Below are 19,170 nucleotides of genomic sequence, written 5' to 3'. Positions count from 1 at the left end.
AATTTTACTCAAAGATTTCGAAATTTGACTGATATAAGTCTTTCCTTTTTCAGTTCAGAAATTCGATACATCATGATAAAAGGTATATATCTTCTGTGGGCTATCAGAACACAGAGATATTGAAGAAATTCGGAAAAAAACCAATTTTACTCAAAAATTTCGAACTTTGACTGATATAACTCTTTCGTCTTTCACTTTAGCGATTCGATCCATTATGATAAAAGTTAGAACTCTTCTCGGGGCTATCAGAACACAGAGATATTGGAGAAATTCGCAAAAAAAATTTTACTCAAAGATTTCGAAATTTGACTGATATAAGTCTTTCCTTTTTCAGTTCAGAAATTCGATACATCATGATAAAAGGTATATAACTTCTGCAAGCTATCAGAACACAGAGATATTGAAGAAATTCGGAAAAGAACCAATTTTACTCAAAAATTTCGAACTTTGACTGATATAACACTTTCGTCTTTCACTTTAGCGATTCGATCCATTATGATAAAAGTTAGAACTCTTCTCGGGGCTATCAGAACACAGAGATATTGGAGAAATTCGCAAAAAAAATTTTACTCAAAGATTTCGAAATTTGACTGATATAAGTCTTTCCTTTTTCAGTTCAGAAATTCGATACATCATGATAAAAGGTATATATCTTCTGTGGGCTATCAGAACACAGAGATATTGAAGAAATTCGGAAAAAAACCAATTATACTCTAAAATTTCGAACTTTGACTGATATAACTCTTTCGTCTTTCACTTTAGCGATTCGATCCATTATGATAAAAGTTAGAACTCTTCTCGGGGCTATCAGAACACAGAGATATTGGAGAAATTCGCAAAAAAAATTTTACTCAAAGATTTCGAAATTTGACTCATATAAGTCTTTCCTTTTTCAGTTCAGAAATTCGATACTTCATGATAAAAGGTATATATCTTCTGTGGGCTATCAGAACACAGAGATATTGAAGAAATTCGGAAAAAAACCAATTATACTCTAAAATTTCGAACTTTGACTGATATAACTCTTTCGTCTTTCACTTTAGCGATTCGATCCATTATGATAAAAGTTAGAACTCTTCTCGGGGCTATCAGAACACAGAGATATTGGAGAAATTCGCAAAAAAAATTTTACTCAAAGATTTCGAAATTTGACTGATATAAGTCTTTCCTTTTTCAGTTCAGAAATACGATACATCATGATAAAAGGTATATATCTTCTGTGGGCTATCAGAACACAGAGATATTGAAGAAATTCGGAAAAAAACCAATTATACTCTAAAATTTCGAACTTTGACTGATATAACTCTTTCGTCTTTCACTTTAGATATCCGATCCATTATGATAAAAGTTAGAACTCTTCTCGGGGCTATCAGAACACAGAGATATTGGAGAAATTCGCAAAAAAAATTTTACTCAAAAATCTCGAAATTTGACTGATATAATTCTTTCCTTTTTCACTTCAATGATTCGATACATCATGATGAAAGTTATATCTCTTCTTTGGGCTATCAGAACACAGGGACATTGGAGAAATTCGGAAAAAAACCAATTTTACTCAAAAATTTCGAACTTTGACTGATGTAACTCTTTCGTCTTTCACTTTAGCGGTTCGATCCATTATGATAAAAGTTAGAACTCTTCTGGGGCCTATCATAACGCAGAGATATTTTAGGAATTCGCAAAAAAAATTTTACTCAAAAATTTCGTACTTTGACTGATATAACTCTTTCGTTTTTCACATTAACGATTTGATTCATTATGATAAAAGTTAGAACTACTCTCGGGGCTATCAGAACAGAGAGATATTGGAGAAATTCGCAAAAAAAATTTTACTCAAAAATTTCGAACTTTGACTGATATAAGTCTTTCCTTTTTCACTTCAAAGATTCGATACATCATGATAAAATTTATAACTCTTGTGTGGGCTATCGGAACACAAAGAAATTGGAAAAATTCGGAAAAAAACCAATTTTACACAAAAATTTCGATTTTTGACTGATATAACTCTTTCGTCTTTCACTTTAGCGATTCGATCAATTATGATAAAAGTTAGAACTCTTCTCTGAGCTATCAAAACACAGAGATATCAGAGAAATTCGCAAAAAAAATTTTACTTAAATATTTCGAACTTTGACTGACATAAGACTTACCTTTTTCGCTTCAGCGATTCAATACATCATGATAAAAGTTATAACTCTTGTGTGGGCTATCAGAACACAGAGATATTGGAGAAATTCGGAAAAAAACCAATTTTACTTTAAAATTTTGAACTTTGACTGATATAACACTTTCGTCTTTAACTTTGGCGATTCGATCAATAATGATAAAAGTTACAACTCTTCTCTGGGATATCAAAATACAGAGATATTGGAGAAATTCGCAAAAAAAATTATACTCAAATATTTCGAACTTTGACTGATATAAGTCTTACCTTTTTCACTTCAGCGATTCGATACATCATGATAAAAGTTATAACTCTTCTGTGGGCTATCAGAACACAGTGATATTGGAGAAATTCGGAAAAAAAGCAATTTTACTCAAAAATTTCGAACTTTGATTGATATAACTCTTTCGTCTTTCACTTTAGCGATTCGATCCATTATGATAAAAGTTAGAACTCTTCTGGGGGCTATCATAACGCAGAGATATTTTAGGAATTCGCAAAAAAAATTTTACTCAAAAATTTTGAACTTTGACTGATAAAAGTCTTTCGATTTTCACGGCCTAAACGTAGCACGGAAAACGATATCGATCGAGAGGGGAGTGTAGAGGTGTATATCCATAGAGATAACATCGCCGCTTGCTCCATGTCTATCACCGCGATGCTTTCTCTCTCTAACTGATGGCCTAAACAATTAAAGGACAATCACGTTAAAAGAGAAAGAGAGAAAGAGAGAAAGAGAGAGTGTGTTGCGTCAAGATTTTAAAAAATTAAAAAAGCTAATTTTTTCAAAAGCATACTTTGAAGACATTTAAATAATAAAGAATTATGTAAAAATAAAAAGATGGTATATTTATTCGTGGAAAGACATTTATTTCTTCTTCATCATATGATGCGATGTTAATTACAATTATTTTTTAAGTACTGCGTAAAATGAATGTTTCTTTATTAAAGAACCAAATTCTCTCTGTTACTATTAAACATCTTTTTTAAGTAAAAATATGATTGTGCAAAATATGGGCATAAACGTATTGATATGTATTAATATCAATGTTAATGTAAATAATTCAGACTATAATAAATAAAAAATTACGCGAAAGTAGACGTAATTAATCATTTGTGCACATTCTCGACCCCTGTTCTGGATGCAACACAAGCGATACGCGTCAGATTTTATTTGCAGCAAAATGGATGTTAGCACGGACAACAACCTACATCCATTTCTCGAGAGATGGATGTGGGTTGTTGTCCGTGCTAACATCCACACTGTTTTTAACGACGGGTTGCAAAATGGATGTGACACGTAGTTCCCATTCTGACCAGAATAGATGTGCGTCACTAGTGTACATACGGGAGTTTCGAAGCGTTATAGGAAAAAGGCCGCCGGGGCCGCTCTCAGGTTCTTCTCTGCTATTAGTCGGTATCATACGTCATAAACCATAAGAATTGATCAATCACAGTTGAATATTCTCTTCAAATTTGACTGTGATTGGTCAATTGTTATGACTTATGACTTATGATACCGACTAATAGCTTATTGTAGAAAGGCCTTAAAGCCCATCACACATCATAGTGATGGGCCGTAATGGCAAAGGATGGGCTTTAGTTGAAAAAGACCGGCATGGCGCCGCCTCTTAGGTTTCTCTCTATCGGAGGCTTCTGTCAGAGGCGGTCAGAGGGTACTGTGATCGCTGCTGAAGTGTGTGCTGGACGAGAAAGAGTTTGCAAGAATTTCGCTCGCACAACATATCTCACAGTCTTCTCAGTCTTCTAATTCTCCTTGTGATCGATTTACAAGTTGCGAACAGTCGACAAATAATAGAACACGTATTTTACGCGCACTTTCACGAATTTTTTTAGGTTAGGATAAAATCATTCCCAAGTATAATTGTACGCGCGCGGTCTAGCGTAACATATTGCAATTTCTTCTTCTTTAGGAGGCCCTGGATATCAGACTGCAGAGGAGTCTAAGTACCAAACGCTAACATATTGCAATTTGCCGAAACTGTGAATTCATCCCCCCCTCCCCTCCGATCTCTGTCTTTTTTCTCTCTCTTCCAAAAAGATCTCGACAGATAAGAGACTCGCGTAATCATCAGTGATTCTCTGTCCTTGTTCGCGTTACGTCTGGTTTCGTATTACTGTGCAATCGCGACGATGGCTTCCTGGGACGGCTCGTATCCGGAGGATCTCAATTATCTGATCTACGCCGACCGGAACGCGGCTGACGCCGCTGCCGCGGGGAATTGGCCGTATTACACCGAGAACACTGCGTACCTGCGCGACCTGTCCGCAAGAGGCTATTATCCAGGAGCCGGGAGTGGTCCAGCAGCGGCTTTTTACCAGGTCGACGCCAGTCAGCACCCGTCGAACATGGTGCCTTTAGAGAACAATGCCTATCAGGAACCGGTACTGCCAGATACCTCGCTCGCGGACGACGCGCAATCGTCGAACAGCGTCGCTTCGACGTCACGCAACGCGCCGTCTTTCTCTCGCGGTGGCTATAGACCGAGGCCCAGGGGCAACCGGGCCTCTGGCAAGCCTGCACCTCTAACCGACGCGGTCATTCAATCCACCATAGTGGAGAATTCCAATCTGCATCCCATGGCTAACGAATTCGTACCAAACAACCAGGTCAGGTTCAGGAGGGACTCCAGGTTCAAGAGGTATGATAACGATAGCAACGCGACAGGCAGCGGTTTTAATGCTTGCACGCAGGAATTCAAGCCAAATTCAGCTGCGTCATCTTGGTCAGACAACAGATATAAAGGTGAAAGACGTTATGACAACAGAAGAGACATGAATTACAGACAGAGCAAGCCACAGAATGCACAGGCTCCAACAAGATCTGGCTATAGGGATACTCATAGGACATACAATACAAGAAACTACAATAAATTTTCGGACAGCAGGTCTCACAGAAAAAAGTTTCAGTCGGAGGTATCTGTAGAACAAAATGCCACTGGAGAACCTCAAGCATCTGCAACTGAAGCCACTGATTCTGCCACATATAGTAGTCAGGAAAATAATATTGTTAAGGAGTTTCAAGATGATGTCTCATCTATGAGTACAAAAACCAACAGAAGCAGAGAAGAGACGTCGATGTACGAGGATAACAATTCAGAAAATGTGTCTTCAAAAGTTCTTGAAGCACGAAATGGTAGATCTAAGCGATTTGTTAATACGCCTGATTATCACAGATACAATTTGGACGACATACAATCTGCTGAACCTACTGTTAGGCGTAAAACAACAGCAACAGCAAAGTATATGCAAAAAAGAAATCCTGAAGTGATGAGTTATAAGGAGAGGAAAGTAGAAAATTGGAGAGATAGAACAGAAAATAATGAGATGACACACGCTCCACAGGGAAAAAATCCAAGGAAAAAAAATGAAGATGAAAACATTGGTATACTTAGGCAATTCTCTTTCAAAGGTTTTTAATTACATTAAAAGAAAAATTATAATAAAGTAATTATTTTTATGTTTTTTCAGATGACGATGCGAGTCAAAGAGAAAGATTAACTGAGCAATTGAACAGGGGAACATTGGAATGTCTGGTTTGTTATGAACATATTAAACAAAATGACTATGTTTGGTCCTGCAGCAATTGTTATCACGTATTGCATCTGAGATGTATAAAAAAATGGGCAAAGTCATCTCAGGGTGGTAAGTAATGAACAGTCGAACTTGTCATCATTTGAATCAAATGTAATCCTATTTGCCTGTTTCTTTTAGAGAGTAACAATTGGAAATGTCCAGCTTGTCGGAATATTAGTTTTTGCGTGCCTGAAGATTACTTCTGCTTCTGTGGAAAAATGAGGTTGCCGGAGTGGAATCGCAGAGACGTGGCGCACTCGTGCGGCGAAATCTGCGGCCGGCATCTATCAAAGAAAAACTGCCCGCACAAATGCACTCTGCTTTGCCATCCCGGTTGTTGTCCACAATGTGTGGCAATGGTGACCAAGTATTGCGGATGTAGGAGAACATCCAAGATGCTTCTCTGTAGCACTCACGAATTATTAACGTGCGATTCGATATGTGGGAAGGATCTGTCGTGCGGCAAGCACACCTGCCAGAAGAAGTGCCATCAGGGAGAGTGTGGACCTTGCGACAAAGTTGCACAACAAAGTAATATTCCAATTTCTTTATCGATATTTAATACATTTGATTTTTAAGATAAATATGTTGACATTAAAATTGTAATAGTATTACAGTAGATAACGACTGATATAATGTTTTTGTTTTATTTTATTTAGCATGTTATTGTAATAAAAACACTCAGGAAGTACCCTGCCGAGCCAATGTCGCAGATACGTATTGCTGTGATAATATTTGTAGCAAACCGTTAGATTGTGAGAAACATTATTGTCAGAAAGTTTGTCATCCAAACGCCTGCGAGCCCTGTTATTTGACCCCCGAAAGAGTTACGACGTGTTGTTGTGGTCAAACGTCGCTAACGGAGAAGAGAGAGAGCTGCATAGATCCTGTGCCTACCTGCGATAAAATCTGCTCGAAGCGCTTAAAATGCGGCCAACCTAGTAAGCGTCTCGGAGATATATCTCGCGCTTTGCGTCTCATCATCTTATTTAGACACTAAAAGTGAATTTTCGTTTGTTAAAGGTAATCCACACACTTGCAAGGCACCATGTCATGTGGGAGAATGTCCGGAATGTGACTTGAGCACCGACGTTATGTGTCGATGTGGTAACATGGATCGTGAGATTGCTTGCAAGGATTTGACGACCAAGGCTGACGACGCACGCTGCGAGAAACGTTGCAAGAAAAAAAGATCTTGCGGTAAGCATAACTGCAATCAGTTGTGCTGCATCGACATCGAGCACATCTGTCCATTGCCGTGTTCGAAAAATTTGAGCTGTGGTCGGCATAAATGCCCAGAGAGATGTCACATGGGTAAGTGTACATGTTTGTACTTAATCGTATCTACATAAAAATTGTGCAGTGTGAAACAAAATCTCCTATCTTTCCGACAGGAAGATGTTCGTCTTGCTGGGAGACCAGTTTTGAAGAATTATATTGCGAATGCGGCGCCGAAGTGATTTATCCGCCGATACCATGCGGCACGAGGAGACCGACTTGCAACCGACCATGTTCGCGCGAACATTCGTGTGACCACGAGGTATTGCACAACTGTCACAGCGAGCCCACATGTCCCCCTTGCAGCGTCCTGACTCAGAGATGGTGCCACGGCAAACATGAACTCAGGAAAGCGGTACCGTGTCACGTGAAAGAAATTTCGTGTGGTCTGTCGTGTAACAAGCCATTGGCGTGTGGACGGCATAAATGCATCACGATGTGCCATGCCGGACTTTGCGAGAGACCTGGACAACAGTGCACTCAACCTTGCACTACGGCGAGGGAATTGTGTGGACATATCTGCGCCGCTCCATGCCATGAAGGCAAGTGTCCAGATACGCCTTGTAAAGAAATGGTTAAGGTAAGAACAATCCCTGTCATTATGTTAATCCACGTGAAGGCGATTGCGATGACACTTTAACAAGTTTTGCACCATATTATATTTACGGTTATATTACAGGTTACGTGTCAGTGTGGACATAGGACCATGAGTCGTGTCTGTGAAGATAATGCGAAGGAATATCAGAGAATAGCGAGCAACATATTGGCTAGTAAGATGGCTGATATGCAACTTGGTCATTCCGTTGATTTGGAAGAAGTATTTGGACAAGGTGCAAAAAAGCAGAATCAATTGAAGACTTTGGAATGCAATGATGAGTGCAAGATAATAGAAAGAAACAGGAGGCTCGCATTGGGATTGCAGATTGTTAATCCAGACTTAAGTGGTAAATTGATGCCCAGATATAGCGATTACATGAAACAGTGGGCCAAGAAAGACCCACACTTCTGTCAAATGGTTCACGACAAGTTGACGGAATTAGTACAACTAGCGAAAACATCCAAGCAGAAGTCTCGGAGTTATTCGTTTGATGTAATGAACAGGGAAAAACGTCATTTCGTGCACGAATCCTGTCAGCATTTCGGTTGCGAGAGTCAAGCGTACGATGAGGAGCCTAAAAGAAATGTCGTTGCCACAGCCGTAAAAGATAAGGTAAAAAACTCAATTAAAGCATTGAAGAATTAATAATTAGTAATTATATATATCTATATATATATATATATATATATATATATATATATAATTTCAATTGCGAATGTACCATATTACAGTGTTGGCTACCAAGCTACAGTTTATTAGAAATGATACAAAGAGAAAAAGGGCAAAGAAAGGTTCCAGGTCCGGTACTCAACACTTCGAAGGGAAATAATTCTACAAAGTAAGATACCTATTTCTAATTGTTGGATAACTAATAAATAAAAGTAATAAAAATAATATAATTTAATAAATAAAAGTATTACATATAGTTAAATGATTTATGTATTGCAGGACTGTTCTTTCATTACCTGTAAAACAGAATCAGCAATCGCTGCCATCATCATCAACTGCTAAAACTGCTGAGAAAGAAATAGATTATTTTGATTATCGAGGATAAATCAGCAGATTGGTAGTAAAAAACAACTACACAATAAGAATTATACAATGTATATAATATAAACGGGCTTAAAAAATAGGTACAACTGTAATTATACAATTCATACTGATGAGTAAAATTTTCATGTGCTCAATCAATTCGAATTTGAATTTCAAGATCAAACTTTAAATTGTTCGGATCGTTCGAGCTTGAAAATATTAGAGTGATCAAAATTGTTTGATTTGTTAGACCGCAACAGGGAAAAATTGTTTATTTTCTATTTGTGATAAATAACACTAGTTTACAAAACAATATTTTCTAAAATTTATTTTAAATCAAACAATACATTTCCTGTAATACTTGCCGCAAATCAATTTTCATCAGCACGTCAGATTTCCAAAATCATTGAGATTTAATGCACAAAAAATGACTGCGATATTTGATTTTTTTTATAACGCAGAGGCGGTATTGTAAGATGCCTATAAAAATAGTTAGCTCGCACAAGCGAGCCCAATAATCAGATAATCTTGCCTAATTTTTTAATAAAATTGAAAATAACTTCAAACTTTTTCCACCACTTGTTTTTCAAAAATAAAAAGTTTTTTTTAAAGAAAGGTTAATATTATCTTGAAATTCTGATTAGAAGTTATGAATGCAATATTCATCATTCTATAAAATAGTCTTGCTAAGATAGCAAATTTTCCGCCTATAAAGTATATATATGTATAATTTGTGATTATGAATATACATACATAGTGTAATTTATTGTAATAGATTCCGTTAAATGTATACATATAAAAATAGTATAATGTATATATATGTAAATTGTCTAATTGTATATATAAAATATATTAAATGTTTATATATTTAGTGGAATTTATCACAATAAATTGCACTGTGTGCGTGCGTGCGCGCGTGCGTGCGTGCGTGCGCGCGTGCGTGCGCGCGTGCGTGCGTGCGTGCGTGCGTGCGTGCGTGCGTGCGTGCGTGTATATAGACATCGATAGTCACAAACTACAAATTTTAAATATATTTATCATCACTAGGATTTCCAAAAATTTATAAGAAACATTTTGTTTAATTCAAAACAATTTTTAGTTATAAACTAGTGCAACGTTTTCGCTTATTTTTTTTCAATGCTTAAATTATTCAAATAATGAAACATTTGATTGAAATAAAGAAATCATTCCATTTGAACTGTTTGAATAATTCGCATAATTTATTTGAATCTTTCTCTAAATATCTTTTTTCTTAATTAATACCGTGATCTTTTGGAAGCAGAGATGCAAAATATTATATTATTAATCATTTTTGTTTCCAATTACATAAATTTTAATTATATCAAATACAAAAAACTTTACCAAATTAAAATCTAATATAATAACAGCTTTTATTGGGTTTGTAAAAATTTTGATAGATGAATTATTAGTAAGAAAAGTATTTTATTGTAATTTAGAATTATTTGCAACATATTTTGTTAAGATAGATATGAAGATAATATGTACGAAAATATTATGATAAAAAGAATCATCAGTAAACATTTCTTGTTGCTAAAAGATGCTATTTTTCTTTATCATCCCAAAGTATATCTTATAAGGTCGATCTTTAATATTCCAGAGCGCTTTCATTCTGGATTTCGCAATTAGTACATAAAGTATAAACACACAGGAATTTTTGTAGTATATTTAAAATATACTAAAGAAAAATGTCAAAATTTTTCTTAATCCTTTATTTCTACACAATTCTGTTTTTTTTTTTTTTTTTTTTTTTAATAATCTTTTACATGGTTGTTGATTATATTGATATCTCTTAAACATAACAATATGACGATCCTGAGTCTAATATGATAAACAATATAAATAATAGCGGAGTGTATATTACTTTTAAATCTTATATACTACATTACTACAAAAAATTCTTAGTACGGAGACAGAACATATAAAATATCTAAAAATCAACCGAGAGGATAAAGAAAATCTTATTCTAAGTAATATTTTTTTCTTGGTCAGAACTATATTGCTAAGAATAAAGTCAGTGCTGTATAGGTGCTATATAAGATATAAACTATTTTTTATACTTTTGGGCGAGATATTTTGAAAATGTTTTCAAGATCTTCACATTTTTTTTGTTATTCATTTATAACAATTATGGCAATCCATCTTGATTAAATATATATATTCAATGTTTTATATATATAATATGTATCATAATTCACAACTTTATTACATATATTTAATGACCAAATAGTCATGTTAAGAAATGATTATTAATGTTAATAGTATTAATTCAGATATAGAACAATAGAGAGCTTCTATTGAGCAATAGAGAGCGTCTATTGAAAACTTTAATATTTTATACCTGTTTATGTATAACTATTGAACTGCGATATTACCATCTTGCATCAGTAAAAATATCAATTATATAATTTCAGAATCCTTATCAATTTGATTAAAACGACAATTGTTTGTTATTGTACATTCAATTGTATATAAATATTTATCTATAATATAGATATAGATATATATATATATATATATATATATATATATATATATATATATATATATATAATAGTTTTGTAGAAGAATTCACGTTAGGATAATAAGACTTTGTATCTCTTGTAAACATTTAAAATAGTTAACACGAGTATTTGGCACATGAAACATCAATATTATATTTTAGATTTTACTACTTTTGTCATACCATAAATTTCAAACAGATAATTACTCTCTGAGACCTTTTATGCTCTTGTAAGTATTACTACTAGATTTCTCACTTGTTCTATATTTGGTTTAGTGAGGTAAACAGAATATACATAAATAGAAAGTTAACATTATTAAATATAAATGCTTGTAAAAAGAGAAGTAAAAAAATGCAAAAATATCTAATACTGCACATAATAAATAAAATTATAGTATGCACATAAATATACACTACTATACATTAAATATAATTTTTAGCTGTAATTTGTAAAAATTAAAAAATATATTATAAATTAAAATATATAGACAAATACAGCAACATAATAAAATATTGGCTATCTTAATTATATAAGACTTGAAAGTATGATAAATTGTATACAACTGCAATAAAGCTATGATGTAGCTCTGCTTTTATCATAAACTCACTTTTACAGTCTTTTATCTCACGGAATATAGTGTTATTTAAGCTTACATAAGCGTAAAATGGCCTCCTATTCTAAACACATAAATATGATATCACATGTAGGATCACAACACTGTTACAAATTCAACTTGCAGATAAGTCATTTATGTATTAAACATTGTTGTAATTTTGTTGAACATTTAGTAGTAGGGCACTTGGAGAGTTTGGGTTCTTTTATTTCTAAGCATTGGTGCGCGATTGACACACAGTAAAAACGCGTTATTTTTTTCACATATTATCAATAAAAGTCACCTACTATTTTCACATCTTTGTTTATATATACAGTCTATTTCTGTTTTTCTTTTTTACTTCGAAAATATCCTTTTCAAATTTTATATGTAAGTTAAAAAATGATATATATATATATTATTTATTCAACAGCAAAAAAATATATATATATATATGCATATGTATCTTTCTCAGAACACAGTAGAAGTCATTAAATTAATTCATCGGGAAACTAATCTAATTTAAAAAATAGATATCTGTTTTTGTGAGTATGTGCTTCGAATGAACACTTCGCATAAACAGTGGTTTTTAGAAATGCTACTTGACTCTATTGCATTTGTCATTAAATGTTGTCTAAACATTTATTCCATGTTTAGAATGTTATATTCATCTATTGCTATGTTTTCATATATAGCGAATTTTTTGAGACTCCGCCTTTTTCTTTTTTATCATGATAATTATATGCATCTTCGATAAAAATTGTTATCAATTCATAATTAAAACTATGTATAAAAATAAGTATGCAATTTTGTTACAATTATTTTTCCAATTAACAGTAAGTTTTTAAAGAATATTAAGGTAACTGACGAACATAAATTGTTTCGCTTACTGAGAGTGATATACATACGTTTGTAAAATCCATTTTTAAAGTAATCGCGAAGCCATTATGAGAAATATTAATCTTGAAAGAGTAATATATCAAAAGATTTGATGAAAGAAATTAAAAAAGAAACCTTTTATTTGGCATCTTGATTTTTGAATTATGATTACGCTTAGATAAACTATTGCTTCATATATAAGGATTATTACCTCGATTTACGCGCGGGGAATAATTAGGATAATTACTCAGGTATTGATGTCGTGGACTTACTGATGGCTGTTTAGTTATATTTGCCATGGCGCAGCCCATCACAAATTCAAATATCCTGGGTATTGTTTGGTATAACAGCCACGGCCACGGCATGGGAAATTGCGTCGATGCTGGTTCTGTACCGTACGGTACAGTTTCAGCAAACAGTCCTGAAAACGAATCGCATTAGCATTATTTCATACACAAATATTGTTTTACGCAAGAATATTTTATAGTATAAAATCGTAAAGTATCGATTTACTGTTATACTATTGTAAATATACCATATGGTCCAAAAATACGAAAGGCATCCGTGACGCATAGGAGGATTCCTATAATTGCAGTAGCGCGCGTAACATTTAATACTTTTTGCATCTGAGATTTTCTGGCAACTGCGGTATCCGTTTCCGGTATATGCAGTGGCGTATCGGATTTCGCTCGATTCACGTACGCAATATGATTCAGAATCGAATGTAGCGTAAAGTCCGTGCTCTGGAAATGGCGTGATCATATAATTCTTAAATTACGCAAAAGCTTTAGACAAAAGGAATATCATTTGAAAGTTCAAGACATATTTTAAATGCGTCTTTAGATACGCTCTGTAGTTATAATGGTATAGTAAGCTTACCCACCATTATTCTTGCTTCACCAGATGTATTTTCGGGAAGTAAATTAGTCTCCGGTGTGATGTCTTCTGGGTCTTCAATATTTTTATCATTCCATGACAAATTCTTTTTGCGTACTTTCGGCTCTTCGTCTTTGCTCTTCGACTTTTCGTTCATCAGTGCCGCTTTCTCGCTGCAATCAGGATGATCTGAATCTGATTCAGATTTCTCCTGCACCTCCGTCTTAACAGGTACTATGCTCTGAAAGTGTGTAGGACTTCTGTCTAACGTTCTGATACTGATATCGCTGCTTCGACGATTTATAATTAACGGCTTAATATGAATGAATTCGGAGTTACGTCGATAGGAACTCTCGGAATTTCTACGCTCTTCGGGTCTGGGTGATATGAAAGTACCAATATCAGAATTGCGTCTTGAACCTGAAATAATGTTATACAATATGAGAACGACATGACACATGCCCACAAAAATAAAATGTCTAAAGAGAAAGATGACTGGAATATTTTTTAAAGATTTGTTTGTTTGTACAAGTGATCTTTTTTTATTACCTGTAGGGCTAACATCCAGGACTTTGGGCAATCTAGATTGTTCATCAGACGGCAACAATCTTCTGGGTGTTCTATTACCAAAATCGCTATTCCTCCGCAGCTTGGTTGCAAATTGCGAGCCACGATTCTTCTCGTGGGTAAAGTCGGAGCATCGTCGCAGTTCCCTAGTGCTGCCTGTCGGCGTGATATTTTCCGAGTATCGTCGTGGGCTCTCGGGCGAACGGTTCCTCTCAAACTCCTCTCGCATCCTCGGTAAAGGTCTGGGGCTACCCTCCGTCGTGCGTTTGTATTCCGTCATGGATCCATTCTCCTCGTTTACAAATCTGACGCTACATTCCGAATTCCTGCGCGAAGATTTGGTGGATGTGTCACTGCCTCGTCGGCTGGCCATAGAGCTTCTACGACTTGGGCTGGACACTGTTATAATCGGCAGATTAGCGGTCGACGGGGTAGGGGTCGGTGGCCTAACGTAGACTTCCGGTACCGACGACTTTTGTTCCTGAGACGGTGATTGTACGGTGCACGTAGGTATTGTATTCTGTACTTCCTTTTGCGCTGGTCCCTCTAGTTTGCACACTTTGGCGGCAATTGTGACTCGCGATTCTGAAATCAAATTTCAATAAGAAATAAATTTAGATGTTTTCAATCTTCAATTTATAATAAAATAATGTTTGCTGCGTATTACCTCCTTCCGCGGGCGGTTCCTCCACATTCTTAGTTACGTTTGCAGGTTCACTTTCCTCTGGGCCTTTCATTCTAGCTGGACCAAGTAAAGTAGGTACTAGCGCGGCAGCAACTGAAGTCGCCAAGTTGCTATACGGTGCCAACATTGCGAGTTGCATGATACCTGTTACAAGTAAATTTTCATGAACTTAAAAAAAAAACGGTGTATAAAATATGCACGTACAATGAAGAGAGAAGCAATGTATGCTAAGTCAATGCATACATAGTCGTATGAAAAAAGATAAAAATTGTAAGAAAACAGAAAAGTTACAAAATTAATATAAAAGCAAATAATGTATAACCAACCTTTCTGATGTGCATTGGAATTATCCCGCGTCAACATACTGCTTGGCATAGTCTGAAGTAAATGATCAATTTTGTAAGCTGCATGTAAAAACGCAAGGTACAAAAGAACGCTCCAAATAAGAAACGCCACTTGGATCATGTATTTCAACATGTAGCAATTGTGGGAGGACAAAATAACGTCACTGGTGATAATGGAGAAAAAGTGTGCTGCTATAATGAGGCTGAGGCAGGATTCCTTCTGTATCTTCTCTGGACCAAATTTCAGCTGAAAGTTGGTCATGTAAAAGATATAGCAATGCACTCAACTACATAACTTATATTAATTATTTAGTTTAAACGATAAACACCTTCGTCAATTGCAGGAAAGCTAGCTGTATCAGACAAAAGGCAGATGTAATGCATGGATATCCAATGTCCCATATAATTGAGCCAATAACTTTGGGCAGAATCTCTTTAAAATTGTACGCGTCTATAAACAAAGAAGCGGCTCTCGATGCCCCAAGTAAACATAAGAATATGTTAATCGTGGACATAAACGGCCTGGTAGATATGAGAGATCTGAAAGAACAATTAGTTAAATGTGAAGACATAAACTTTTTTGTCGATATCATCAATGCATATATATATATATATATATATATATAGCAATACAAATGTACCTTAAATTTAAAATAGAGAAGAATGTGTAAAACCCCAGTACAAAGAAGAGGCATGCAAAGCTGTATGCATGTAATAGAAACGCCCATCTTGTGTCTTGTTGTATCGCACTCCACGACGGTGCTGTGACCAGTGATTTGTCTGCCAGAAATGCAGAATTTGATGAATTTGACACACAGTTTTGTCCTGAGACAGGTACTGATGTTGCGTTTATATCTAATGACAAGAATATTAAATTAAAAACAGAATAATACACACACACACACGCGCGCGCGCGCGCGCGCGCACGCACGCACGCACAACGTAAACACACACACACACACACACACACACACACACACACACACACACACACACAGCGCGCGCGCGCGTGTGTGTGTATGTATATATGCATAATAGAACGTCATTCTATGGAGTTTACATAATACAAAACACAATAATTTGTGTCGCATATTACATTATTCTACATTGTTTGAATTGATACAGCTTTCTAATGGCAGTTTAACAAAAAACATGCTCTACTTAATTTGGCTATAAGTACCATCATTTCAACATGTACTAAACTTTGATCGTGTTTTATATATAAAAATGGCACTTGTCGCCATCCTACGTGTATTAAAAATTAAGATTAAAGGTATAAAAACTGACCACTAGTCCAATTAGCCAGCCTCTCCATAATCCTTCGATATGTCCACAGCACATCACTAAATCTTGTAAATGGTAATCAGTCTTATGATAGACAATTAATATGGCGTTTAATGCAGCACGTTCTGCGAACTTGCGAAATGTGGTAGCAGCAACAGGCTTTACCTATAGAATGACTTGATTCACGCACCCCTTCTCACTGAATACAACCACTGTCTCCCTTCAGTTAGGATTATTGATCTTAGCTGAAGAGGACTGGAGGGGGCACACATGCCCACATAAAGCACCTGGTTTGTTGGTCAGTTGTTTATCTTTAGAGTTTAAATAGAGCAGTGTTAAATTTATCGGTCTATATTATGTTATGATTCACAAGCCTGTTATTTTTGTAAAAGGAAATTACTGTCTTAGTTTCTATCGATCTTCTCTAAGAAACATAAATTCCAAGCGTTGCATAAAAGAATATTGGACGCAAAGTAGTGTTAAAAATAGTTTGCTAACATATTAAATATTGAACCCTCATGAATATTTCAAGTAAATCGAACTTTAAAATTGTAACTTTAGAAAAATCAATTTCTAATATAAATTTTTTGTTTAAGATAATTAACTTTATGTAAATTATTATGTAAATTTTAAATTACATTATATATTGAAATTTTAAAAAATTATATACATTTTTATATATAAATATTCTATATTAATATATTCAGTTAAATTGGAATCAATGAAATATTAATGTATTGAGTTAGATCATTAATTTCTTCAATATAGATAATACTTATTTTTCAAAAATTTTTAACAATTCATTCCTGTTTTTTATTACCCTAAATTAGAAAATTACGTAAGTAATTTAAAATTAATCAATTAGAAATTTGATAATTAAAAATTTGTCTAATGCAGTACAAAATAATTTTAAATAACACAAAAAAATTATTTCTTATTTTAGAAAGACAAATATTTATCTTTTCTGCGTTAAAAGTTAACTCAATATGTTATAAAATAATAATTTATATCAATAAATTTATATAATAATGCATATAGAAGAAATATAATTATTTAGCACATTATTTTATCATTTTAATTAACATTTCTGTAATCTAAATTTATTATAACTTTAAGTGTTTATTAAATTTGTATTATATAATGTATTCTTATTCAAGAATAATTTACACAATCTTGAATAACAGAATAAAAATATAAAGTAGTTAACAGAGATATAAAATGTTTTAAATAATTTTATCTAAATAATGTATAAGATGTAATATATACAAGTGTATCATATAGCACACAACATGATTCTTACATATGACAGATGCTTTGGAAGTAATATCGTGCATACAAGTTTTTCTGTTTCCTTTAATGTAACTGACAAGCTCTAACAGCGATCAGTTGCAAGAGAATAAATACTGGACTCAAAACTTCTGAATATTCTAAAGCACTTTGTCCAGACAGCTTTTTACACAGAAGATACTTAAACACAAAGACTAATAGTAATGATATTTGACTCCACAACGCACGTAAGATGCCCACTCTGATCATTCCCTCCATGTACATTCTAATGAATATAATAGCGCAAAAATATGTATTTAAACCATCGGCAATAAATAGTGGTGAAAATACCTCCCACCATCCCGACGGTCCCAAAAAGTAATTCTCATCTAATTTTAAAGCTAACAGCACTGTGAAAAATGTTAAAGCAACTAAATTGATCCATATTTCAAAGATAGTCAAACCTAACCAATGAACTAATTCATTTAAAGAGAAAATCATTGTAAAAAAAATTATGCAGTTTTGTACCAGTATTGGAATATTAATGATTTAGTTAATAATTCCATCCAGTTTATTATGTACACTCATCACTCAAATATATTGTTTTGCAATCTCAATATTAGTTTATTCCTATTTAGATCTCAGCACAGCCACTGGCACTCTCCTAATGACACGTATGTGTATAGCAGAGTTTTGTCTGTTGTTTATCTCGTCATCCACGTCATCGGTTAATGCCTCTAGCTCATCTGTAATCAACAAGTCATCTGTAAAATCTCTATTAGTTTGGTTATGTACAGAAAGATATACATACCTATTAGAGCAACAGTAGAAGTTCTAATATCAAAATCTAAAGTTCCATGATGAATTTCCTTCAATCGCAGAGCTAAGCTGACTGCTTTGCACACGGCAGCACCAAGGCCATGGATAATCACTTCAGATGCGCCTTTGTCGAACAATTTCTCGCATTTGTACAATTGTCCCTTCAAATATTTACAAATATTTACAAATATTTGAGAAAGCGCGACAATAAGAATTTTCAAGCGAATTAATAGCATTTTTCACTGGACGGCACTGAGGCGCACTTAGTGCGTTTTGCACTGAAACCACCACCGTTTATTGGTACTTGTGCCGAATTTCTGCATTTAGTGCGCACTGAGTGCGCACCAATTCTACCAGTGAAAAACGCTATAATATTCGTTCTGCAGCGAAGTTACAACGTCTGGAAGGTTATGACTCCCAGCCAGAAGGTACCTTGAAAGGGGTCTTGTTGTTCACATAGATATCTCTGTCGCTTCTAGAAGACTTGAAAGATTGACGCTTTCGTAAAGCATGCTTCGCGTCCAACGAAAACTTGTTGCTTTTGCGGCATACGCCCTTTTGCTCGGAGACGGTCTCATTTAACTCGGGATTGTTGTTCACCTCGGCCATTCTGGCGTTTCTTGCTGGCTGCGTCACGTGTCACGTGGAACACTGCCGACAACGACGC

The 19,170-nt window shown here is 34.7% G+C and overlaps 3 protein-coding genes across 5 annotated transcripts; 1 reads left to right on the top strand and 2 right to left on the bottom strand.

Moving 5' to 3' along the window:
- Positions 1-3,742: 3,742 nt before the first annotated feature.
- LOC105197573 (protein shuttle craft) lies at positions 3,743-8,982 on the top strand. Of its 2 annotated transcripts, XM_039457764.1 has the most exons (10): positions 3,743-4,021; positions 4,099-5,570; positions 5,657-5,830; positions 5,900-6,292; positions 6,421-6,702; positions 6,785-7,075; positions 7,156-7,619; positions 7,719-8,249; positions 8,369-8,475; positions 8,586-8,982. In XM_039457764.1, exons 2-10 carry the CDS (start codon positions 4,319-4,321, stop codon positions 8,689-8,691), a joined length of 3,600 nt encoding a protein of 1,199 aa, XP_039313698.1. In that variant the 5' UTR covers positions 3,743-4,021; positions 4,099-4,318; the 3' UTR covers positions 8,692-8,982. The 2 variants fall into 2 exon arrangements, with proteins under 2 accessions (XP_039313698.1, XP_039313699.1); XM_039457765.1 differs by having other exon boundaries at positions 3,743-5,570.
- A 1,430-nt stretch (positions 8,983-10,412) lies between these two features.
- Positions 10,413-16,958, bottom strand: LOC105197564. The gene is made up of 9 exons (XM_039457766.1): positions 16,422-16,958; positions 15,776-15,989; positions 15,464-15,674; positions 15,117-15,381; positions 14,773-14,934; positions 14,088-14,690; positions 13,546-13,958; positions 13,198-13,405; positions 10,413-13,083 (listed from the first exon to the last, which is right to left on the bottom strand). The coding sequence occupies exons 1-9, from the start codon at positions 16,447-16,449 to the stop codon at positions 12,854-12,856; spliced, it is 2,334 nt and encodes a 777-aa protein (XP_039313700.1). The 5' UTR covers positions 16,450-16,958; the 3' UTR covers positions 10,413-12,853.
- A 555-nt stretch (positions 16,959-17,513) lies between these two features.
- Positions 17,514-19,158, bottom strand: LOC105197566 (transmembrane protein 203). 2 transcript variants are annotated; one of them, XM_011163993.3, is made up of 3 exons: positions 18,936-19,158; positions 18,496-18,664; positions 18,210-18,430 (listed from the first exon to the last, which is right to left on the bottom strand). In XM_011163993.3, the coding sequence occupies exons 1-3, from the start codon at positions 19,110-19,112 to the stop codon at positions 18,315-18,317; spliced, it is 462 nt and encodes a 153-aa protein (XP_011162295.1). In that variant the 5' UTR covers positions 19,113-19,158; the 3' UTR covers positions 18,210-18,314. The 2 variants fall into 2 exon arrangements, with proteins under 2 accessions (XP_025995419.1, XP_011162295.1); XM_026139634.2 differs by lacking the exon at positions 18,936-19,158 and having other exon boundaries at positions 17,514-18,430; positions 18,496-18,660.
- Positions 19,159-19,170: the final 12 nt, after the last annotated feature.

The sequence above is a fragment of the Solenopsis invicta genome, chromosome 15 (genome assembly GCF_016802725.1).
Source record: "Solenopsis invicta isolate M01_SB chromosome 15, UNIL_Sinv_3.0, whole genome shotgun sequence".
Classification (NCBI taxonomy): domain Eukaryota; kingdom Metazoa; phylum Arthropoda; class Insecta; order Hymenoptera; family Formicidae; genus Solenopsis; species Solenopsis invicta.
Note: the sequence above shows the minus strand (reverse complement) of the source record. Positions and strands in the feature narration are given on the sequence as shown.

Bases quoted from the DNA above. Each gene is read 5' to 3' on its own strand.
- LOC105197566 (XM_011163993.3), bottom strand. From the start codon at position 19,112: ATGGCCGAGGTGAACAACAATCCCGAGTTAAATGAGACCGTCTCCGAG. The intron at 18,665-18,935 runs GTACCTTCTGGC...AAATATTTGAAG, and splicing joins ACAACAAGACCCCTTTCAAG to GGACAATTGTACAAATGCGA. The intron at 18,431-18,495 runs GTATGTATATCT...TGTTGATTACAG, and splicing joins TTCTACTGTTGCTCTAATAG to ATGAGCTAGAGGCATTAACC.
- LOC105197564 (XM_039457766.1), bottom strand. From the start codon at position 16,449: ATGGAGAGGCTGGCTAATTGGACTAGTG. The intron at 15,675-15,775 runs GTACATTTGTAT...TTGTTCTTTCAG, and splicing joins TTCTCTATTTTAAATTTAAG to ATCTCTCATATCTACCAGGC. The intron at 13,084-13,197 runs GTATATTTACAA...ATTCGTTTTCAG, and splicing joins TCGTATTTTTGGACCATATG to GACTGTTTGCTGAAACTGTA.
- LOC105197573 (XM_039457764.1), top strand. From the start codon at position 4,319: ATGGCTTCCTGGGACGGCTCGTATCCGGAGGATCTCAATTATCTGATC. The intron at 6,703-6,784 runs GTAAGCGTCTCG...CGTTTGTTAAAG, and splicing joins CTTAAAATGCGGCCAACCTA to GTAATCCACACACTTGCAAG. The intron at 8,250-8,368 runs GTAAAAAACTCA...ACCATATTACAG, and splicing joins CCACAGCCGTAAAAGATAAG to TGTTGGCTACCAAGCTACAG.